Source organism: Dendrobates tinctorius, unplaced genomic scaffold (genome assembly GCF_039654945.1).
Source record: "Dendrobates tinctorius isolate UK_male_01 unplaced genomic scaffold, ASM3965494v1 ptg000093l, whole genome shotgun sequence".
NCBI classification, from domain to species: Eukaryota; Metazoa; Chordata; class Amphibia; order Anura; family Dendrobatidae; genus Dendrobates; species Dendrobates tinctorius.
The window spans coordinates 12,990,241-13,015,657 of NW_027361761.1; the positions used below are offsets into that span (position 1 = coordinate 12,990,241).

Consider the following 25,417-nt stretch of genomic DNA (forward strand, 5'->3'; position numbering starts at 1 on the left):
CTAATGAGAAAATGGAAATAAATACATTTTTTTATTTTATTTTTCCCTAACTAAAGAGGTGATAAGGGGGGTTTGATTTACCTTTTTTAGCGTGTTTTTATGTTTGGCAGCTGTCACACACTAAAAGATGCTTTTTATTGCAAAAAATAGTTTTTGCATAACTACATTTTAAGAGCTATAATTTTTCCATATTTTGGCCCACAGAGTCATGCAAGGTCTTGTTTTTTTGTGGGGCGAGTTGCTGTTTTTATTGGTACGATTTTCGGGCACATGACATTATTTGATCGCTTTTTATTCCAATTTTTGGGAGGTAGAATGAACAAAAACCAGCAATTAATGAATCTATTTTTTTTTTGGGGGGGGCATTTATACCGTTCCATGTGGTAGAATTGATAAAGCATTTCTATTCTTTGGGTCAGTACGATTACAGCGATACCTCAATTGCATATTTTTTTATGTTTTGGCACTTTTATACGATAAAAACTATTTTATATAAAAAATTATTATTTTTGCATTCCTTTAATTTAAGAGCTTTACCTTTTTTATTTTTCTTGTGATATAGCTATATGGCTTCTTGTTTTTTTCAGGACAAGATGATGTTTTCAGCGGTTCCACGATTATTTATATCCGTCTTTTTGATCGCGTGTTATTCCACTTTTTGTTCGGCGATAAGATGATGAAGCATTGCTTTTTTGCCTTTTGTATGGTGTTCACTAAAGGGGTTAACTAGTGGGATACCAAATATGTGTACTTTTATTATATACATTTTTACATTTTTTATTATATACATTTTTTATTTAAATATTTATTTACTGATGGAATAAATATTTATTTTTTATTATTATTTTTTAAAATATTTTTACAATTATTTAAAAAACATTTTTTTTATTTACTTCTTACTTTTACACTGTGTCCCACTATGGGACACTCATTTTGTGCAGGCTGATTCTGCACACTGACCTGAAAGACTTCCTGACATGCACTGCGCATGACAGGAACTCTCTCAGGTCTTGAGACCCGGATGTCGTCATGATGACAACGGGTCTCCATGGCAGCGATCGGGATCCCGTGTCATGAAGTGGGGTCTCCGATTCAAAGGCCGAGGGGCTGTCACCCCCTCTGCCAGTTCCAGAATGATGCGATCAGTTTTGAGCACAGCGTTCCGAGGGCTAAAGTGCTCGGAGCGGTCCGTTACCACTCCTGGCACTTAGTGCCGGGTGTCAGCTGTGAGAATTAGCTGACACCCGGCCACGAGTGCGGCTGATCGCACATGACGTACTATACTGTCCATGGGCATGAAGGCCAAGGGCACATGGATGGTATAGTACGTCAAATGTCACAAAGGAGTTTAGGGGGGTTGGCAATCATCTTATAGCTTTCCAAGTAAGAAAATTGAGTATCAGTTGTTGTGTTAAAAGTATTTTTTTGTTTGTTTTTCATTTCTTCATATTATAATCTATGGGTTGGTTTACCTAGTATTGTTATCCTGCCTCTGATGATAAGGAAACTGCTGAAAAATTATACAATAGGAAGTTACAGTCTAAAATTGCCTCAATGAACAGTGTGAAAATTGCAATATCACTAATTGGTACTATAATAAAGACTAATATGAAGAAAAAAATTGCAATTTTTTAAAATATGTGTAATATAAAAATTCGATTTAAACTATTGGCTATTTTTTGATGATAAGGAAATGAAGTTGACAGGACCGCGCGTACCTGCATGCCCGGTCCGGAACTAGAAAGGCTGTATCCTCTTTTCCTGGGGGAAAGCCTGAGAGGGAGGGACCTTCTTGCTGACCCAGAGAAGCAGGGAGAGACAGGTAGAAAGTGCACGCAGCAGCCGGCATATAAATGGGAAAAGGGAGTGAACGACGGGACTTTGGTGCGAATGCAGAGCAGTGCGCAGAGGGGTGAGTGGCGCGCTGGGCTGCCCATTCCCTCACCAAGTACCTGCATTGTTGCAGGGTCCGACCGTCTAGAGCGGGACGGCTGCCAGGAGAGAAGCCGGGTACAGGACAGAGCAGAGCCGTGCACACAGGACAGAGCAGAACCGGCCATGCAGCTGCCATAGAGAGATAAGTGCCCCGTCGAGGGAGCACCAGCATTGTGTAGGCCAGCATCTGTCTTTCCCCATCACCAGCAGCGGAGACCAGAGGGGGAGAGGATCGTGCAGTGTGTGCCTGTGACAACCCGAAATCAATATGCAGAACTTACCGTGTCCGTGAGTACTACACACGTGCCCCTTAAGAGTGACCGGGGACAGGACAGACACTTGCACCCTGACTGGGCCATTAAACACCTGCCGAGTCACGTTGGGCTCGTACAAGACTGTGACCCATATTACCGTCAGCTACTTTGGGCTCGTTTGACCGAGACTGTGAGGAGAGTTGTGCAGGAGGCACGTCGGGCTTAGACAGTACCGTGGCCTGTACCTTTGTAGGCATATGCAGTATATGGACTAGGGGCAGTGGAAGGTACCGGAGACCGACCACTGTTACCAGAAGAAGGGGTACTGTTACTTTCTGGACCCCATTAAAAAGGACACTGCGACAGCCGTTGTCGGTGCTATTGAATTCACAGCAGGAGCTGCACTTTAAGGATTGAACCACCATTATTTTGAACCGTAGTTTTTCCCCTTTCAGAATAAAACAGCCGTATATATTCGGTATCCCACCACAACTCATGTAAGAAATTACTACTCTGGATGACATTGACCTTTACTCTATCCTAGACCACCAAGGAACACAAGACAATTAACAGTATTTCGATTAATTACAGTCCATCCTAGACTAGCAGGGATCTATTGACTACCAGGACACCCTAGACCACCAGCATTATTAACTTTTACACATAGCCACCCGCGAAAATATACACTAAGGACCACCAGATTCTAAAATTAATATACAAGTCCTAACCCTGAAAAATTGAATGACTCATATGTACTTTAGAGAGAATGACTTATCTTTTCTAAGGCCGGTTTCACACTAGCGCATTTTCAACGCGCGCACGGCCGGGGGTAGCTCCGCCCCCGATCCGGCTCTCTGCCCGGTGTGCCCGCCCCTTCCTTGTAGCGCCGCCTCCTAGCGGACAGCGGCGCCTGCGATCGGCGCACCCTATCTTTAGCATAGGGTGCGCCGATCGTGCGCAGGCCGTGCGCTAGTTGCGCTTTGACCTGCGCTGCGCACTTATGACGGTGCGCCGTGCGCGCCAAAATCGAACTTTTCGGATTTTGGCGCGCACGGCGCACCGTCATAAGTGCGCAGCGCAGGTCAAAGCGCAACTAGCGCACGACCTGCGCACGATCGGCGCACCCTATGCTAAAGATAGGGTGCGCCGATCGCAGGCGCCGCTGTCCGCTAGGAGGCGGCGCTACAAGGAAGGGGCGGGCACGCCGGGCAGAGAGCCGGATCGGGGGCGGAGCTACCCCCGGCCGTGCGCGCGTTGAAAATGCGCTAGTGTGAAACCGGCCTTACTCTAATGTTTTTTTCGGAAAAGGAAAGAACAAAATGTTGAAATTTTGATCCCTTGGCGATTCAGCCCTATTTCTCTACTAACAACTAAAAGTAAAAAATTGCCATTGTGATGTGTAAGCTCAATCTTGTAATCATAGATCGGGCATCCACAGGGTAGGCTGTCCATTAGTAGCGAGGAATAGCACAGATCTCATGTTCTTGTGGGCGTAAGGTGAAGCCAACCTCAGCAGTGAGATCCAGCTTTGCCCCGGGTGGAGCCTTGAATGTGAAGTTCTGAAGCAGCTTAGTAAAGAAGAGGAAAAGTTCCATTTTAGCCAAGTTCTCTCCTGCACAACTTCTCTTTCCTATGGAAAAAATGATCAGAGATTAAATAAAAGCCATGGAAAATTCTGGCTGCTGAATGCCCTTGCGGTGGTTGAGTCTACTACCATATTTTTGCTTGAGAAGACTTACCTGCAGAGAATGGCATAAAGGCCTCGCTTTTAACAAAATTTCCATCCGAATCCAGAAAATGTTGAGGGTAAAAGTCATCAGGTTTCTTGAAGTACTTGTCATCTCGTAGGACAGATGTCAGTGATGGTATCACGTGAGCTCCCTGCAACAATTAATTAACTCATGAATGGTTCTACATGCTGAGATCAACTAGAAATAGGGGAAAAGCCACATCAATAACATCTGGACCTCATATGGACACATTTTTAGATCTCTATAAGCCTCCATCCTGAATGGAATTGAGTAGGTTTGGTGGGCACCTGAGAAGGCTGGTGTACTTTTTGTCAACCATCCACTCATTTTTAAATGAAGGGAAATATGGCAGCCTCTTCTCCCAGAACATATATTTTGTCATGGGGAAAAGGGAACTGAACATTAATCTTGGTCAAAATATTAAAGGGATTTTAAACAAACACCAAATAGTCACCTCTCCACAAAAACTTGCTGACCATTGGTGGTCTATTCATTGTGACCTCCAGAAATCCTGAAAATTGTGAACTGGAAATTGAAGAAAGTTCCTGTATTGAATGGAGGTGCTCATGCTCGGTCTCTGCTTTATTCATTGTCTATGGGACTTAGTAAAGCACTCCCAGTAGTTGGACCCCTAGTAGTCCTATGTATGTAGGATAACTTGCATTTTTAGGCATAACCCATTATCACCTAGGTAAAAGTGTAAGCTCTTGATTGGGCTACTACTTAAGGCTACTTTTACACATGCCGGGTGTTTTGCGGCCCGTTTTTGCGGGCCATATTGCCATAACAAAAGCAGGCCGCAAAAAACCTCGGATCACCATTTTTTCCTGTTATAGCAAATATCAGGGAAGGAAATGGCGATCTGCAAATATGGTGTACAGCAAAAAAACAAGCTAACGCTTTTGCGGTACCATTGAAATGCATTGCGGCGGTGTCCGTAAGCCGTGAAAAATATCGAGCAAGCTCGATATTTTTTCAGGGCCACAAATACGGCCCTCATGGAGATATGGAGCACTGCCCTCCTTCTAATTTTTGCGGCCCGTTTTTGCGACCCCATAGAAATACATTGGGGCTGCAAAAACTGCCAGCAAAAACATGGCAAGAGTAAATCCAGCCTAAAGGGAATCTGTCACCAGGTTTTTGCTACATAACCTGAGAGCACCATAATGTAGCAACAGATACCTTGATTTTAGTGATGTGTAAATTTCTAGGCTGTGTTTTACTGTTCCAATACAATCAGTGTTTTATCAGCAGGAGACTAGGTGTCTCGTGCCTCCTAGTCCAACCACACCCTCACCACTGATTGGCAACTTTATGTCATCTGCAACAGGGAAAACTATTTCTATCATAACTAGTGTTGAGCATTCCGATACCGCAAGTATCGGGTATCGGCCGATATTAGCTGTATCGGAATTCCGATACTTAGTTCCGATACTTTTTTCATATCGAATACCGGAATCGGAAGTTCCCATAATGCTAGGAGCCCGCTCGATTTGATTCAGCCAATGGGGATCCTCAGAAGTGTGGGCATATCCTGTTAGGCATGTAGGCATGTTAACTACTGGCATGGCTGTGATTGGCTGCTGAAATGATGTCATGATGCACTATAAAAAGCGCTGCAGCCGCCATTTCTGGTCACTCTGCTGTGAATTCAGTTAAGGACAGGCTGCTGTTGAAGACTGTGAGGGACAGTTAGAAATTGCGATTCCACAAAACATATAGTGCTTAACCCAGGCTACATAAACCACCACTGTAGCTTGCTTTTCCCTAGCAGCGCTGTTTTCACAGCTGTCTGCAAGGGCTGTGTGAGTGCAGACCCACGCTGTGTAGTGTGTCCTGCAGGCACGTCTGCTTGTAGGCCGGCCAGCGTGTGTCTCTGCCTCATACACATTTTTCTTTTATTGCTGCTTTTTTTTTCTCCTGTATATTGTGCTTCCATACGTATCCATATACGTTGGTTGCAAACACTAAAGGAGTGGACAGCGAAGCCTTTCAGCAGCCTTTCAGTGCTATAGCCCATTTCTCTGCACTGTTTTTGGCTGTCTGATAGGTCTCTCTGTGTGTGAGTGCAGCTCACGTTGCAGTGTGTTCTACAGCCACCGCTAGCTGTAGTCCGCTCAGCGTGCGTCACTGCCTTATTAGTGTGCTTCCAACCGCATCCATTGTCATTGGTTGGTTGCAAACACTATATAGGATTAGACAGAGGAGCCTTTTTGCTGGCTTGTGCCCTTCAGGGCCAGCCAGGCTAGTATCACCCTATTTTTTGGAGCCTCATCAATTGCATTGTAGGTTAGCTTCCTGCATTATAATCGCTCCAAAAAGTTTGTGATACTATAGCTTTCAAACTTTGGTCACATCCTTTCCTTTCCCCCCACCCAAAAAAAAGGAAACAAAGTTCACCAAACACTCCACTTTACAGTTGTCTAGGCCACATTAGATCATATTAAAGTGTAGTACACACACTCTTAGCCAAATTAGTGTTTCTTATACTGGTTAGCAGGTGTTCAGGAATAAGAACACTAAGCCACCCCTTTTTTACTTTTCTGCCTATCTTTATCAGTCTACCAAGATGAAGAAGGCAGGGAGTAAGGCACGTGGTCGTGGCCATGGAGTTTCAGCAGGGAGAGGACGGGGGGATTCAGCAGGGAGAGGACGTGGGGATTCGGTATCTGCTGCGGCCACCAGTGACCCGGCATCCCCCACTTTTACCAGGCAACAGTCCTTCATGCGCAGCTTTGTAGGACCTCGCCGTACCCCACTGCTGCGTGACGAACAAATTGAAGCCGTTGTCGGATGGATGGCAGCTAACGCATCCACTTCAATGACTTCCGCATCCTCCCAAGGCCAGAGCACTGAAGAGCAACCATCTGTCTCTTCACCACCTGCCAAATTGCCCAGGCAGTCTGAGAGCCCTGGACAGGAGCCATCTCAATCTTTACTTCTGTTCTCAGAATCTGTTGGCTTGGAAAGAGGTGGCCAGCCAAGCAGCATTCTAGAGCGTGAAGAAGAGTGAGTATGCAGTGATGCGCAACTGCTTTGTCCCTCTGAATCTGAAGAGGCGGGTGGGCCAGTGCCTATGGTCAGCACACCTCAGTATGCATCAGATGATGATGAGACTCAGTTGCCAATTTCTGGTGCGTACGGTGCTGGCGAGACAACCCAGGACCAGCCGGTGCTTGAAGAGGGGAGTGGAGATGATGAGGTCCTTGACCCATCATGGCGTCAGCCACAGGAAGGTGGTGGGAGCAGCTCTGAGGAAGAGATTCCCCGAACGGCCAAAAGAGGAGGGAAAGGGCGGGGGCAGACTTGGTTGCCTGTAGCCTCCACTTTGGCACCCGTGAGGAGCAATCCTCTTCCAAAACACAAAACGGGCGCTCCCAGGACTTGCAGTGCGTGGTCTTTTTTTGACACAGTTGCAGATGACATTTGCTTTGTCAAATGCAAGCTGTGTCATCAGAAAGTGAAACGAGGGAAAAATGTGACCAACCTCAATACCACAAATATGTGGAAACAAGTGCGTACCAAGCACGAGGTGGAGTTACACAGACACACTGAAGATGTAGGCCAACCTTCAGCAGCACCGACCACCTCTTCAGCTCGTGTTGGGGCCTCTTCCTCCAGCTCACACACAGCTGGTTCGGCTTCCTCACTGAAACGCCATGGAAGAACCACTGCCACTGTTGTCCAGAGACCCAGTGAAATTCCACCCACTGAACCACGTTCGCAGTCATCAGCACACTCCCAGGCCACTCACCAGCAATCGGTAGCACAGGCATGGGAGAGAAAGCGGCCATACTCGGCAAACCATCCCCGAGCACTGGCTCTGAATGCCGGCATTGCCAAACTACTGGCCCTTGAGATGCTGTCATTCAGGCTGGTGGAGACTGACATCTTCCGGAACTTTATGTCATTGGCAGTTCCACAATACAATGTGCCCAGCCGCTTTTATTTCAGCAGGCAAGCTGTCACTGCCCTGCAAAAGCATGTGGAGGGAAAAATTAAAAATGCGCTACTAAATGCCGTCAGTAGCAAGGTCCACCTGACCACCGATGCGTGGACCAGTAGCCATGGACAGGGACGATACCTTTCCCTCACTGCCCATTGGGTCAATGTTGTGGAGCCGGGTACAGATCTGTAGAGTGGCTCTGTGCGTATTCTGCCAACTCCAAGGATTGCAGGAATGCAGTCTGTACATAATGAGTCCTCCTCCTACTCTAGTTCCTCAGAATCAGCACTGCGTGAGCCTGTTAGGCCAGATATGAGCACAGGTGTGGCCAAACGTCAACAGGCCATCCTTAAATTAATTTCTTTGGGTAATCGGAGCCACACAGCACAGGAGCTCTGGAATGCCATCAAGCAGGAGAGCGATGTGTGGTTTGTGCCAGCGAATCTCCAGCCAGGTTTGGTAGTGAGTGACAATGGCCGAAATCTAGTGGCAGCTCTGGGCCTAGGCAACCTCACTCACATACCATGTCTGGCACACGTGCTCAATTTGGTCGTGCAGAGCTTTCTGAGGGACTATCCGGATCTTGATGCACTGCTGTACAAGGTTCGCCTAGAGTGTGCTCACTTGCGGCGTTCCAGCATGGCAAGATCGCGCATTGCATCTCTGCAACGCCGATTCCGCCTGCCAGAACATCGCATCATATGTGACCTCCCCACCAGGTGGAATTCAACGTTACATATGTTGGAGCGGTTGTGTGAGCAGCAGGCAGCAGTAATGGAGTACCAGCTGCATCAGGCGCAAACAAGTCGCACTGTGCACCGGACACACTTCACCACCACTGAGTGGGCCACTATGAGGGACATCTGCCAAGTTTTGCGTGCCTTCGATGACTCCACGCGGATGGCCAGTGCAGATGATGCATTAATCAGCATGACTGTCCCCCTCATCTGTCTGCTTCAAAAAACCTTACAAGCACTAAGTGAGGAGGTTTTTGAAGAGGTCGAGGATGAGCAGTCAGAAATGCCATCTGCTTCTGGCAAGTCTGCGCAACGTGCTTCCACACAAAGGCCCAGGCAGGGGACACTTAGTGAGGAGGATGACGAGGAGTCAATGGAGGAGGAGGAACACATCTCTCCAGAGGAGGGAGGTACACAAGGCTCTAGTAGTCAGTGTGTACAGCGAGGGTCGGGTGATGCTGAGCAGGCAGAGATGCTGCCTCAAGCTGGGGACAGCGTTTCCGGTCCAGTTGGCAGTCTGCAGCACATGGTTGATTTCATGCTGCAGTGCTTGTTAAATGACCGCCACATCGCCAACATTCTCCACATGGCTGATTATTGGGTGTACACCCTCCTAGATCCTCGCTACCGGGACAACTTACAAAGCCTCATACCACAGTTGAACCGGGAGTGAAAAATGCGGGAGTACCAAGAAACACTTGTGCAGACCATCATGTTCTCCATTCCCCCCACAAGTGTTGCTGGTAGTGCTTTTCAAAGCAGCCATGTGGGTAGAGGCAGTGGAGGAAGCTCTGCACAAAGAGGTAGCAGAGGCAGTGCCGCAGGACAAGGCAAGGCCAGTATGGCCCAAATGTGGAAAAGTTTTGTGGGACCGCCACAAACGGCTACACCATCACAGACGACTCCAGTCAGCAGGAGGCAACGTTTCCGTCAGATGGTGACAGACTACTTGTCGTGCCCTGTTAGTGTTCTCCCAGACGGCTCTTCCCCGTTCAAGTATTGGGTCTCTAAGCTGGATACATGGCCAGAGCTTAGCCAGTATGCATTGGAGGTGCTGGCTTGCCCTGCTGCCAGTGTATTATCGGAACGTGTCTTTAGTGCTGCAGGTGGTGTGGTAACAGACCGTCGCACGCGACTATCCGCCGATAATGTTGACCGGCTTACTTTTGTGAAAATGAACAAGGCCTGGATCTCACCTGAATTTGCCAGTCCTCTTCCAGAATAAATAATTGGCTGGCAACAGGATCCAGGTCTCCTGTTGTGTTCATGTTTCTATGACCTGAACTTTATTTCCTGGGCTACAGCAACGCCCGTTGTTGCTCAGAAGTGCTGTCCGCACAGACAAAACACTCGCTCATGTGTAAGTGGGGTTCGGTAACGTCAGCTGATCCCCTGCTGTGTGTACGGCAAACTCTCCTGCTGCCTACAACTTCTGACTACCTCTGATTTAATATGTTCTCTGATTTGCCCTCTGTCTCCACTCTGTTTTGAGTATTTCCTCCGGCCTACAACACCGCCTGTTTCTGCTCTCAAGTGCCGTCTGCACAATCCACACTTGTTCCTGTGGTACCTAGGTCCTGTAACATCTGCTCATCTCCAGAGTTGAGCACGGCAATGTCTCCTGCTTTGTCTACATTCCCACTACTTGTAGTCGAAATGTGGACAGAGCAGGAGACATTGCCTGACTCACCTCTAGGGAGAAGCTGCTGTTACAGAACCCCAGTAACACAGGAACAAGTGTGGGTTGTGCAGACGGCATTTCAGAGCAGCAACTGGCGTGGTTGGAAGGCAGAGGAAATACTCGAAACAGAGTGAAGACAGAGGCCTAATTGGAGTACATTGACAGTTAGTAGTAGTCTAGAAACAATCGCAAACTGCCACCAAGTAGGCCTTGGCCTACTACCTGATTTTCCCTGGGCTCCGACACCGCCAGTTGGTGCTCAGAAGTGCTGTCCGCACAGACAAAACACTCGCTCATGTGTAAGTGGGGTTCGGTAACGTCAGCTGATCCCCTGCTGTGTGTATGGCAAAGTGTCCTGCTCCCTCCACAGTCAAACAACCTCAGATTTACACCTGGCTCCAAGTAGGCCTCGGCCTACTACCTCATTTTCCCTGGGCTCCGACAACGCCAGTTGGTGCTCGGAAGTGCTGTCCACACAGAAAAACACACTCGTTCATGTGAAAGTGGGGTTCGTTAACGTCAGCTGATCCCCTGCTGTGTGGCGGGCAAACTGCTGCTGCCTCCAAATTTTAGCTACTTCAGATTTAAACATTCTCTGATTTGGCCTCTGTCTCCACTCTGTCTCTAGTATTTCCCCTGACCTCCAACACCGCCAGTTCCTGCTCACAGTTGCCGTCCACGCATTCCACACGTGTTCCTGTGTTACTGGGGTTCTGTTACGTCAGCAGATCCCCCAATGTGTGTCCGCCACTGTCTCCTGCGCTGTCCACCTTCCCACTGCAAGCTGTGGGAAGGTGGACAGAGCAGGAGACAGTGGCAGACACACATCAGGGGATCTGCTGACATTACAGAATCCCAGTAACACAGGAACACGTGTGGATTGGGCAGACGGCTACTGTACGCATAAACTGGCGGTGTTGGTGGTCACGTGAAATCCTGGAAACAGAGTGGAGACAGATGCCTAATTGGAGCACGTTGACAGTCTGTTGTAGCCTACAAACAATCTAAAACTGCCACCAAGTAGGCCTCGGCCTGCACCCTGGTTCTCCCTGGGCTCCAACAACGCTAGTTGGTGCTCGGAAGTGCTGTCCGCACAGAAAAACACACTTGTTCATGTGAAAGTGGGGGTCAGTAATGTCAGCTGATCCCCTGCTGTGTGGAGGGCAAACTGCTGCCTCCAAATTCAAACAACGTCTTATCTTAAACTGCCTCCAAGTAGGCCTCAGCCTACAAAATGACTATCCCTGGGCTCCAACATCGTCAGTTGTTGCTCGGAAGTGCTGTCCACACAGAAAAACACACTCGTTCATGTGAAAGTGGGGTTCAGTAACGTCAGCTGATCCCCTGCTGTGTGGAGGGCAAACTGCTGCTGCCTCCAAATTGTAACTACTTCAGATTTAAACATTCTCTGATTTGGCCTCTGTCTCCACTCTGTCTCTAGTATTTCCCCTGACCTCCAACACCGCCAGTTCCTGCTCACAGTTGCCGTCCACGCATTCCACACTTGTTCCTGTGTTCCTGGTGTTCTGTAACGTGAGCTGATCCCCCAATGTGTGTCCGGCACTGTCTCCTGCGCTGTCCACCTTCCCACTGCAAGTGGTGGGAATGTGGACAGAGCAGGAGACATTGGCAGACAAACATCAGGGGATCTGCTGACATTACTGAACACCAGTAACACAGGAACACGTGTGGATTGGGCAGACGGCTACTATACGCATAAACTGGCGTTGTTGGTAGTCACGTGAAATCCTGGAAACAGAGTGGAGACAGATGCCTAATTGGAGCACGTTGACAGTCTGTTGTAGCCTACAAACAATCTAAAACTACCACCAAGTAGGCCTCGGCCTACACCATGATTGTCCCTGGGCTCCATCAACGCCAGTTGGTGCTCGGCAGTGTCTTTGGCACGGGGACTCCCTGTTGCCCAGCCTGGTTCCAGCACGCCTGCTGTTTCCAGGTAGTGTCAAGGTCACTATGCCACCAATCCATTGTCCTGTCGTCTTGCGGCCGGGTTAGCCGACTCTACGGTGCCTGCAGTTTAGGTGACTCCTATGTGGGCTGCGGGAACTGGCACTGAAGGCTGGATCCGTAGTGCCAATGGGACATGGACCCCCTGTAGGACTGTGGGTTTCGGTAACTGCGACCGGCTTGCGGCCTGGCTACTTTGCTTTCAATGGGTACCTTCTGCTACCCACCCGGGTTCCAGCACTGTCTGCTGGTTCTCGCCAGAGCCTTTGGCCTAGGTGCCTCCATCTCGGTATCCGAGGTCCAGCACCGTCAGCTGGTCCTTGGTAGTGCTTTTTAGCACAGGTACCTTCTGCTTAGTAACCGTGGTACAGCACCGTCAGTTGGTCCTCGGTAGTGCCATTGGCTCTTGTTCCTTCTGCTACCCATCCGGGTGCCAGCACTGTCTGCTGGTTCTCGCCACAGCCTTTGGCCTAGGTGCCTCCATCTCGGTATCCGAGGTCCAGCACCGTCAGCTGGTCCTTGGTAGTGCTTTTTAGCACAGGTACCTTCTGCTTAGTAATCGTGGTCCAGCACCGTCAGTTGGTCCTCGGTAGTGCCATTGGCTCTTGTTCCTTCTGCTACCCATCCGGGTGCCAGCACTGTCTGCTGGTTCTCGCCACAGCCTTTGGCCTAGGTGCCTCCATCTCGGTATCCGAGGTCCAGCACCGTCAGCTGGTCCTTGGTAGTGCTTTTTAGCACAGGTACCTTCTGCTTAGTAACCGTGGTCCAGCACCGTCAGTTGGTCCTCGGTAGTGCCATTGGCTCTTGTTCCTTCTGCTACCCATCCGGGTGCCAGCACTGTCTGCTGGTTCTCGCCACAGCCTTTGGCCTAGGTGCCTCCATCTCGGTATCCGAGGTCCAGCACCGTCAGCTGGTCCTTGGTAGTGCTTTTTAGCACAGGTACCTTCTGCTTAGTAACCGTGGTCCAGCACCGTCAGTTGGTCCTCGGTAGTGCCATTGGCTCTTGTTCCTTCTGCTACCCATCCGGGTGCCAGCACTGTCTGCTGGTTCTCGCCACAGCCTTTGGCCTAGGTGCCTCCATCTCGGTATCCGAGGTCCAGCACCGTCAGCTGGTCCTTGGTAGTGCTTTTTAGCACAGGTACCTTCTGCTTAGTAACCGTGGTCCAGCACCGTCAGTTGGTCCTCGGTAGTGCCATTGGCTCTTGTTCCTTCTGCTACCCATCCAGGTGCCAGCACTGTCTGCTGGTTCTCGCCACAGCCTTTGGCCTAGGTGCCTCCATCTCGGTATCCGAGGTCCAGCACCGTCAGCTGGTCCTTGGTAGTGCTTTTTAGCACAGGTACCTTCTGCTTAGTAACCGTGGTCCAGCACCGTCAGTTGGTCCTCGGTAGTGTCATTGGCTCTTGTTCCTTCTGCTACCCATCCGGGTGCCAGCACTGTCTGCTGGTTCTCGCCAGTTTCTCAGCCTTCTTGTACCTTCTGCTACATTTCCAAGATCAAGCTTTTTGAAATTGTCTTTGGTAATCCTTATTGATCTCCATGACGATGACCCTGATGATGACGACCCTGAAGACCACACCAAAGAAGACCAGAAATATGACCCTAAATAATAAGACCAAGAGGACAAAGAACATGAAGACAACCACCAAGATACAGAACAAAAGACAGAAGAACAAGAAGCAGAAGAACAGAAAGCAGAAGAACATTAAGCATAAGACAAAAAATCAGCATAGAAGAAATCAAAATTATAAGCAGAAGAAGACTAAGCAGTAAATGGGGGTGAGTCCGTTCCTCCTCGTGGTGCCCCTGGAAAATGCCTGCTGCTGCAGGCCAAACTGAACGCGGACAAATCCTGTTGTAAATCTTTTGTGACAGGCAGAACGTAAGGTGTAATCTTATAACTTTTATAGATAAGTACTACAGGAATGCCTGTCACCATAAGAAAATGAAGAAAAAGAAGAATAGGAAGAAGATGAAGAAATAGCATATGAAAATTAATAATAGCTGAATAAGAAGAATATGAAGAATGGAAAAAAAAAATTAATGGGAAGAAGGTGAAGAAGAAGAAGATGAATAAGGTGAAGAAAAAGTTGATGAAAAAAATGCTACTGCTGCGGATCATGAAGGAGAAAGTGTGGGAGAAGTACAAAAGAAGGTGAAGAGCATGGAAGTTGTGAAACATACAGTACATATCTGACAAAATATAAAAAAGTTAACATAGTCAATATCTTTTTAACTCCGAACGTCTGGAAAAAAAAAATTGGAATTAATGCTATGCCATGTGATTTGAATAAACCACTATGCTTTTAATGTCTCCTCCACCTCCCACAATACATTTTACATGATTCTTATTTGTTTTCAATTATGTAGAATTAGCCAACAAGGAAATAAAGGCCTTTTTTTAATTCCAATACCGGAAGTCCCATTGACTTGAATGGGACTTCCGGTATCGGAATCGGCGATACCCGATATTTTTTTCGTATCGGGCGATACCATCCGATACGATATTTTTGGGTATCGAACGGTATCGCTCAACACTAATCATAACTACAACACCAAGTAGACTAAGTGAAACATTGCTGTAATCAGGGTCGCTGTCAGTACATCATGCTACTGCCAGACAAGAAAAACCTGCTGATACATTCCCTTTAAGCTGTTTTAATGGATTTAATGCAACATTTTCTAAGAGAGGTATGTAGAACATCTCTCCTTCACAAGGAAGAATCCTTTTTTTTCTCTCATGCCTCTTTTACTTGGTTAAATCGAGTCATGTTTCAAGGCTCTTTAAAGAGTCAAACAGTAACTACAGGCTCGTAACCTGCTTGTGGCACCAGAAGGACATGGAGAGGAATCTATCCTGAGGGTATGGTTTTGCCCTTATGCATCTTTTTTGGGGTCCATATTTATGTCTTACGCTCTATATAGATGACATCTTTTGATATTTCTTAATATCTCAATAGGTCCTATGGATCATAGAAGAACATAGCATTCAATAAACCAAGATGCTACAAGTAAAAATTATGGGTTTTTTTTGGCTACTTACTTTTGGCAGGAAGAAGCCCTTCAGGGTGACATCTTGGGTGGTTTGATGTGGCACGTTGGTTGGCACAAGATTGGCAAATCTCTGAATCTCGTGGATGACAGCGTCTGTGTAGGGCATTTGTTTGCGGTGCGTCATCTGAGGCTCGGCTGAGCCAATGACTTTATCAATTTCTTTTTGGACATTTGCTGTTATTAAAATAAGATCTATCCTTAATATCTCCAAGTCTTAGCCAGGACCTTTTTAAGCTGGGGCTACACAGCGACTTCAGCAGCGACACCTTTTGCGCGACCAAGGTTTACTCAGTGTCGTCACAACATCGCAGGGCAAAACAGGTGAATAGAGTCGCGTTGCGACCACTAGGATCCTAGGAGCACAACAAGCAAGTCATAAAAAGTCCTACCTCATCAGATATTTTTGTGACTTGCTTGGCATAGTCATAGTACCCCTAGTTTCGCACTTGTATTGTGCTGTGATGTAGCAGTGACACCTAGCAAACTTTGGCTGCAAAATAGTCTGACCCTGTCAGGTAAAGCTCCAGATTCCCAGCTTCCCTCATGGAATCATAAAGACAAATAGCAAGAGGGAGCTTACTGCATTCATTTTTGAATCTCTGGATGAATGTATCCCATTAAACATGCATCCAATTTTAGTTTTTTCACATTTTTTTCTCTCAACAGAGCCACATGAGAGCTAATTTTTTGCGGGACGCTTCTTAGCTTTTAATGGCAATATTTGCTCTTCCATACAATGTACTAAAAGACAAAAAAAATGCAAATGCTATGAAATGGTAGACAAAAAATCACAATTTCAAAAAAAATTTGGTTCATGTCAATGGTGCTCAATGTCTGGTAAAAGTGACTTGGCAAAATGATACTGCACCTCGACGCAATTACAGCGACACCAAACTTAGAGGGCTTTTTTTAACATTTGTTTGGTGGCTTAAAAAGTTTGGAAATTTGCAAAAACAAAAAAGTAATCAGTGTTAAAATTGGGCACATGCTATGTACTATTTTGTGATCAATAGAGATGAGTGGATCTTTTGAAATTTAATTTTTACAACTTTGCCAAATTTTCGCCCAAAAATTGATTTGTGGCGAATACATTTTAGTGGATTTCAATACCGAAACGCTTGTAATGGCTAGTAAAATATATTTTGGAGAGAGGAGCGAGAGGGCACTGCTGACCATTAAAGCTTGCACTCTACAGGAGAGAGAGAGGACCCCGCTGACCATAAGAGCTTACACTCTGCAGGAGAGAGAGGACCCCGCTGACCATAAGAGCTTACATGCTACAGGAGAGAGAGAGGACCCTGCTGGCCGTAAGAGCTTACACTCTACAGGAGAGAGAGAGAGGACCCCACTGACCATAAGAGCTTACAATCTACAGGAGCGAGAGAGGAACCTACTTACCATAAGAGCTTACACTCTAAAGGAGAGAGAGGACCCCACTGATCATAAGAGCTTACACTCTACAGGAGAGAGAGGACCCCACTGACCATAAGAGCTTACACTCTACAGGAGAGAGAGAGGACCTCACTGACCATAAGAGCTTACACTCTAAAGGAGAGAGAGGACCCCGCTGACCATAAGAGCATACACTCTACAGAAGAGAGAGGATCCCACTGACCATTAGAGCTTACACTCTACAGGAGAGAGAGAAGACCCCGCTGACCATAAGAGCTTACACTCTACAGGAGAGAGAGGACCCCACTGATCATGAGAGCTTACACTCTACAGGAGAGAGAGGACCCCACTGGCCATAAGAGCTTACACTCTACAGAAGAGAGAGAGGACCTCACTGACCATAAGAGCTTACACTCTAAAGGAGAGAGAGGACCCCACTGACCATAAGAGCCTACACTCTACAGGAGAGAGAGGATCCCACTGACCATTAGAGCTTACACTCTACAGGAGAGAGAGAGGACCCCGCTGACCATAAGAGCTTACACTCTGCAGGAGAGAGAGGACCCCACTGACCATAAGAGCTTACACGCTACAGGAGAGAGAGGACCCTGCTGACCATAAGAGCTTACACTCTACAGGAGAGAGAGAGAGGTCCCCGCTGACCATAAGAGCTTACACTCTGCAGGAGAGAGAGGATCCCACTGACCATAAGAGCTTACACTCTACAGGAGAGAGAGAGGACCCCACTGACCATAAGAGCTTACACTCTACAGGAGAGAGGACCCTGCTAACCATAACAGCATACTCTCTACAGAAGAGAGGACTCTGTTGACCATAAGAGCTTACACTCTACAGGAGAGAGAGAGGACCCTGCTGACCATAAGAGCTTACACTCTACAAGAGAGACACAAACAAAAAGCACAGAATGACAAATGTGCAAAAATACCTTGCAATAAGACATATAACAGTAGTCAGCAAGTGCTGATAAAAGGTAATAACAAACACAGGGTATTTAGTCTATACGTTTTTTTGCAAAAAAATGTATAACAAGCTGCCTCACCAACGTCAAGGTAACCCATATTGAAGCAGTCCCTATCTAATGTATTTAATACCTGAACATATGAACTGTATCTAAATGAGCAGGATTAAGACAGGCGCTTTCTGGTATGGGCACGTGATGCAAGACAGCTCCTTATGTGCATGTCACACAAGAGAGGGGTGGGGTCTCTCAAATCATGCATAAGCACGAAAAAAACTGGATTAAAAACACACATGTGACATGCACAATGTGAACAAGTCTGTTGGACCATGTTCACTCCACCCTGACTGAAACACAAACAAAAAGCACAGAATGACAAATGTGCAAAAATACCTTGCAATAAGACATATAACAGTAGTCAGCAAGTGCTGATAAAAGGTAATAACAAACACAGGGTATTTAGTCTATACGTTTTTTTGCAAAAAAATGTATAACAAGCTGCCTCACCAACGTCAAGGTAACCCATATTGAAGCAGTCCCTATCTAATGTATTTAATACCTGAACATATGAACTGTATCTAAATGAGCAGGATTAAGACAGGCGCTTTCTGGTATGGGCACGTGATGCAAGACAGCTCCTTATGTGCATGTCACACAAGAGAGGGGTGGGGTCTCTCAAATCATGCATAAGCACGAAAAAAAAACTGGATTAAAAACACACATGTGACATGCACAATGTGAACAAGTCTGTTGGACCATGTTCACTCCACCCTGACTGAAACACAAACAAAAAGCACAGAATGACAAATGTGCAAAAATACCTTGCAATAAGACATATAACAGTAGTCAGCAAGTGCTGATAAAAGGTAATAACAAACACAGGGTATTTAGTCTATACGTTTTTTTGCAAAAAAATGTATAACAAGCTGCCTCACCAACGTCAAGGTAACCCATATTGAAGCAGTCCCTATCTAATGTATTTAATACCTGAACATATGAACTGTATCTAAATGAGCAGGATTAAGACAGGCGCTTTCTGGTATGGGCACGTGATGCAAGACAGCTCCTTATGTGCATGTCACACAAGAGAGGGGTGGGGTCTCTCAAATCATGCATAAGCACGAAAAAAACTGGATTAAAAACACACATGTGACATGCACAATGTGAACAAGTCTGTTGGACCATGTTCACTCCACCCTGACTGAAACACAAACAAAAAGCACAGAATGACAAATGTGCAAAAATACATGGTCCAACAGACTTGTTCACATTGTGCATGTCACATGTGTGTTTTTAATCCAGTTTTTTTCGTGCTTATGCATGATTTGAGAGACCCCACCCCTCTCTTGTGTGACATGCACATAAGGAGCTGTCTTGCATCACGTGCCCATACCAGAAAGCGCCTGTCTTAATCCTGCTCATTTAGATACAGTTCATATGTTCAGGTATTAAATACATTAGATAGGGACTGCTTCAATATGGGTTACCTTGACGTTGGTGAGGCAGCTTGTTATACATTTTTTTGCAAAAAAACGTATAGACTAAATACCCTGTGTTTGTTATTACCTTTTATCAGCACTTGCTGACTACTGTTATATGTCTTATTGCAAGGTATTTTTGCACATTTGTCATTCTGTGCTTTTTGTTTGTGTTTCAGTCAGGGTGGAGTGAACATGGTCCAACAGACTTGTTCACATTGTGCATGTCACATGTGTGTTTTTAATCCAGTTTTTTTCGTGCTTATGCATGATTTGAGAGACCCCACCCCTCTCTTGTGTGACATGCACATAAGGAGCTGTCTTGCATCACGTGCCCATACCAGAAAGCGCCTGTCTTAATCCTGCTCATTTAGATACAGTTCATATGTTCAGGTATTAAATACATTAGATAGGGACTGCTTCAATATGGGTTACCTTGACGTTGGTGAGGCAGCTTGTTATACATTTTTTTGCAAAAAAACGTATAGACTAAATACCCTGTGTTTGTTATTACCTTTTATCAGCACTTGCTGACTACTGTTATATGTCTTATTGCAAGGTATTTTTGCACATTTGTCATTCTGTGCTTTTTGTTTGTGTTTCAGTCAGGGTGGAGTGAACATGGTCCAACAGACTTGTTCACATTGTGCATGTCACATGTGTGTTTTTACTCTACAAGAGAGAGAAGACCCCGCTGACCATAAGAGCTTACACTCTACAGGAGAGAGGGAAGACCCCAGTGACCATAAGAGCATACACTCTAAAGAAGATAGAGCGAGGACCCCACTGACCATAAGTGCTTACACTCTACAGGAGAGAGAGAGGACCTTGCTGACCATAAGAGCTTGCACACTACAGGAGAGAGAGGACCCCACTGACCATAAGAGCTAGCATTCTACAGGAGAGAGAGGACCCCGCTGACCATAAGAGCTTACACTCTACAGGAGAGAGAGGACCCAGCTGACCATAAGATCTTACACTCTACAGGAGAGAGAGAGGACCCCACTGACCACAAGAGCTTCCATTCTACAGGAAAGAGAGGACACCACTGACCATAAGAGCTTACACTCTACAGGAGAGAGAGAGGACCCTGCTGACCATAAGAGCTTACACTCTACAGGAGAGAAGACCCCGCTGACCATAAGAGCTTACACTCTATAGACGAGAGAGAGAACCCCACTGACCTTAAGAGCTTACACTCTACAGGAGAGAAAGGACCCCACTGACCATAAGAGCTTACACTCTAAAGAATAGAGAGGACCCCACTGACCATAAGAGCTTACACTCTACAGGAGATAGAGAAAGGACCCCACTGACCATAAGAGCTTACACTCTACAGGAGTGAGAGGACCTCGCTGACCATAAGAGATTACACTCTACAGGAGAGAGAGGACCCCACTGACCATAAGATCTTACACTCTACAGGAGAGAGAGGACCCCATTGACCATAAGAGTTTACACTCTACAGGAGAGAGAGGACCCCACTGACCATAAGAGCTTACATTCTACAGGGGAGAGAGGACCCCGCTGACCATAAGAGCTTACACTTAGGGATGAGAGAGTATACTCGTTAGGATTCGGTACTCGACGAGTAATGCGGTACTCGCGGTACTTGAATCCTGGCGAGTATTTCACTACTCGCCTCGCAATATTCGGCACAACCCGCACAGTCCACGCACAGCCCAGCACAGTCCCCGCACAGCCCAGCACAATCCCGCACAGCCCTGCACAGTCCCACACAGTATCTGCACAGCTCAACACAGTCCCGCACAGTCCAGCACAGGCCCCTCAAAGCCCAGCACAGTCTAGCACAGTCCTGCACAGCCCTGCACAGTCCCGCACAGTACCTGCATAGCCCAGCACAGTCCCGCACAGCCCTGCACAGTCCCTGCATAGCCCAGCACAGTCCCACACAGTACCTGCACAGTCCAGCAAAGTCCCGCACAGGCCAGCACAGTCCCTGCACAGCCCAGCACAGTCCCGCACAGTCCTGCACAGTCCCGCACAGTCCCCGCACAGTACCTGCACAGCCCAGCACAGCCCGGCACAGTTCCTGCACAGTACCTGCCCAGCCCAGCACAGTCCCGGACAGGCCAGCACAGTCCCTCACAGCCCAGCACAGTCTTCGCACAGTTCCTGCCCAGCCCAGCACACACACACAGCCCATTTCTCGCCTTTCCCATTGACTTACATTGGAGTTGCTACTCGTTACGAGTACCCGAGTATTAGGAGGTACTCGTAACGAGTACAGCGAGTCCGAGTATTTCACAACTTGCTCATCCCTACTTACACTCTACAGGAGAGGACCCTGCTGACCATTAGAGCTTACACTCTACAGGAGAGAGAGGATCCCGCTGACCATAAGAGCTTACACTCTACAGGAGAGAGAGGATCCCGCTGACCATAAGAGCTTACACTCTACAGGAGAGAGAGGACCCCGCTGACCATAAGAGCTTACACTCTACAGGAGAGAGAGAGGACCCCGCTGACCATAAGAGCTTACACTCTACAGGAGAGAGAGAGGACCCCGCTGACCATAAGAGCTTACATTCTACAGGAGAGAGAGGACCCCGCTGACCATAAGAGATTACACTTAGGGACCAGCGAGTATACTCGTTGGGATACGAGTAATGCGGTACTCACGGTACTTGAATCCTGGCGACTCTGGCGAGTATTTCACTACTCTCCTCGCAATATTCGGCACAACCCGCACAGTCCCCGCACAGCCCAGCACAATCCCGCACAGCCCTGCACAGTCCCGCACAGTATCTGCACAGCCCAACAGTGTCCCACACAGTCCAGCACAGTCCCGACACAGCCCAGCACAGTCCCGCACAGCCCTGAACAGTCCCCGCACAGCCCAGCACAGTCCCGCACAGCCCAGCACAGTCCCCGCACAGTACCTGCACAGTCCAGCACAGTCCCGCACAGGCCAGCACAGTCCCAGCACAGCACAGCACAGTCCCGCACAGCCCTGCACAGTCCCGCACAGTACCTGCACAGCCCAGCACAGTCCCGCACAGCCCAGCACAGTTCCGCACAGGCCAGCACAGTCCCACACAGCCCTGCACAGTCCCACACAGCCCGGCCCAGTCCCCGCACAGTACCTGCACAGCCCAGCACAGTCCCGGACAGGCCATCACAGTCCCGCACAGCCCAGCACAGTCCCCGCACAGCCCAGCACAGTCCCCACACAGTCCCTGCACAGCCCAGCACAATCCCGCACAGCCCTGCACAGTCTCGCACAGTATCTGCACAGCCCAACACAGTCCGGCACAGTCCAGCACAGTCCCGGCACAGCACAGTCCCGCACAGCCCTGCACAGTCCCCGCACAGCCCAGCACAGTCCCGCACAGCCCTGCACAGTCCCGCACAGTACCTGCACAGCCCTGCACAGTCCCGCACAGCCCTGCACAGTCCCTGCACAGCCCAGCACAGTCCCACACAGCCCGGTTCAGTCCCCGCACAGTACCTACACAGTCCAGCACTGTCCCGGCACAGCACAGTCCCGCACAGCCCTGCACAGTCCCCGCACAGCCCAGCACAGTCCCGCACAGCCCTGCACAGTCCCGCACAGTACCTGCACAGCCCTGCACTGTCCCGCTCAGGCCAGCACAGTCCCAGCACAGCCCAGCACAGTCCCACACAGCTCTGCAGAGTCCCACACAGCCCTGCACAGTCCCGCACAGTCCCTGCACAGTACCTGCACAGTCCAGCACAGTCCTGCACAGCCCGGCACAGTCTCCGCACAGTACCTGCACAGTCCAGCACAGTCCCGCACAGGCCAGCACAGTCCCAGCACAGTCCCACAAAGCCCTGCACAGTCCTACACTGCCCAGCACAGTCCCCGCACAGTACCTGCACAGCCCAGCACAGTCCCGGGCAGGCCAGCACAGTCCCGCACAGACCGTCACAGTCTTCGCACAGTCCCTGCCCAGCACTGCACACACACACAGCCCATTTCTCACCTTTCCCATTGACTTACATTGGAGTCGCTACTCGTTACGAGTACCCGAGTATTAGGAGGTACTTGTAACGAGTACAGCGAGTCCGAGTATTTCATTACTCGCTCATCCCTACTTACACTCTACAGGAGAGAGAGAGGACCCTGCTGACCATAACAGCTTACATTCTACAGGAGAGAGAGGACCCTGCTGACCATAAGAGCTTACACTCTACAGGAGAGAAAACTCCACTGACCATAAGAGTTTACATTCTACAGGAGATAAAGAGAGGACATCACTGACCATAATAATCTACACTCTACAGGAGAGAGAGATTTGCCCAGTGACTTTGGAGATTGAAAATTACTCTGCCGTACAAACTGTACTGTACTCTACTGAGAACCGCCTTTTGTGGTAGTCGCAGTACTCACCACCACTGTATTAGGTATGATAACCTGCTTGATGTCATGGCTGCAGGACATTATGTGGAAGCCAATGTGGTCTTGCAAAATATGCTGTGCCTTGCTTCAACACCGTGGAAAATGGTGCCGGGCAAGGCTTTGTTTTTGTGAACCATGAATCGAATCTTAAAATGTTCAAATTCACATGAACTTTTCGAATTTGAATTTCAAAAGATCTGCTCATCTCTAGCTGCCTACAGTCAAAATTTGGCCCAGAAGCTGATCAGCTGTCAATGCAAATTGCAGAAGTTTTGAAAAATAGGGGTCAACACGTTAAATACTGAGTCTTTGCAAGAACTTGCTATATTTGTCAGTAAAAGTTTAAAATGTTATGAAATACTGATAGTTGTGCTTCAATGACAATAGAAACTTCTCATTAAGGCTACTTTCACACTTGCGTTAGGAGGCGCACCTCACGGCCGCTGTGCAGTTCTGCCCCCTGCCGCACCCCCTCCGGTCAGCTTCTCCTATGGGCGCATGACGCTGCATGCGACTTGCGCACCCTATCTTTACCATTAGGCACGCAGGCTGTGCGCTGGTATGCTTTGGCCGGCGCATGCGCCCTTTTGACGGTGCGCCGACGTGCGCCAAACGCACCATGTTGCCTTTTGGTGTGCTCGGCCTGCGTACCCAATGCTAAATATAGGGTGTGCAGGTTGCATGCAGCGTCATGTGCCCATAGGAGGAGCTGACCGGGGGGGGCAACGCAGGGGGCGGACCTGCACGGCGGCCGTGTGCTGCGCCTCCTAACGCAAGTGTGAAAGTAGCCTTAAAGATCTAAAAACAATGAAGAATCAAACTTTGTGAAAACCTAAATTTGTATTTGTTATAATAGTTTTAGCCTCGGCTGTATAAATCTGTGCTCCTTTGTGCCCCAGTCATGCAGCATCTTCTGCATTCGGAGCTGCATAGAGTTTTCAGCAATCCATGAGGATCTCTAACCTTGGACCCCACTGTACTGCAGTACATTTAAGGGGCCATAACATGCAAAACAGTAATTTGCAAGTTTAGGTATACTTTATGTAAAATTAAGGAAATAAAAGGAAATATAAGGTTAGACACAACAACATGTATATTTCTATTGTTATTGTATTTACAACAAACTTTAGCCATATCTCCTTACTTTGAATTTCAGGATATTTCATCATCAGTAGAAGACCCCATCTCAGGGTGGTAGAGGTTGTCTCCATTCCAGCAGCAAACAAATCAGCTACAAGAGATGCTAAATTTTCATCGTGAAAGTATAACTCTGGATTTGGCTTCTCCTGAAATACGGAAAATATTGAATTTATGTATTAGTGAACAGTAAACACAAATAGGAAAAAGTACATGTATATTGGATCAAAGTAAATCTTCACCCTTTATAATTGTGTAGTTTGCATAGTGGCTCTTCCACCCATTTGTTAAAATGGTTACATCACGGAATAATAACTGCATAGTTGATTAAAATGTATTTTTTACTTTTTTTATTTCCCATTACTATTTATGATAAGGCCATCAGGGCATTGCCAGAGAGTCTTTTCTCAGGGTGTGTACTTTTTCCCCTGTATGATATTAGCCAATCATAATCAGGAGGTGTCATTCAAGGGGAAATTGGACAGACGGTCAGAATAACGTGCATTCTCCTGTGAGATCTGTAATGACAGACTGCCATGCTTTTCTTTGTAATCTCTGCACCTACTATGAAGCATAGATCAGAGATCAGTATGATTACTCCTTCAGCTTTCATCTCACTGTGGGTGCGATAGAAGTAGCGCTGAGTTGTGTGATTCCAAATACCTATGCAACTTTCCTCTCACAATGATCTCAGTACAGCTTTAACCCTCTACCCACACAGAC

The 25,417-nt window shown here is 47.7% G+C and overlaps 1 protein-coding gene across 1 annotated transcript in view; it reads right to left on the reverse strand.

Moving 5' to 3' along the window:
- Positions 1-3,548: 3,548 nt before the first annotated feature.
- LOC141098558 (cytochrome P450 2K6-like) overlaps positions 3,549-25,417 on the reverse strand; it is a 411,322-nt gene continuing 389,453 nt past the window's right edge. The window contains exons 10-13 of the mRNA XM_073586451.1: positions 24,702-24,843; positions 15,314-15,498; positions 3,929-4,070; positions 3,549-3,819 (exon numbers count right to left, since the gene is read on the reverse strand). Coding sequence (XP_073442552.1) covers positions 3,641-3,819; positions 3,929-4,070; positions 15,314-15,498; positions 24,702-24,843 — 648 coding nt within the window. The 3' untranslated portion in view covers positions 3,549-3,640. The remainder of the gene's footprint in view (positions 3,820-3,928; positions 4,071-15,313; positions 15,499-24,701; positions 24,844-25,417) is intronic.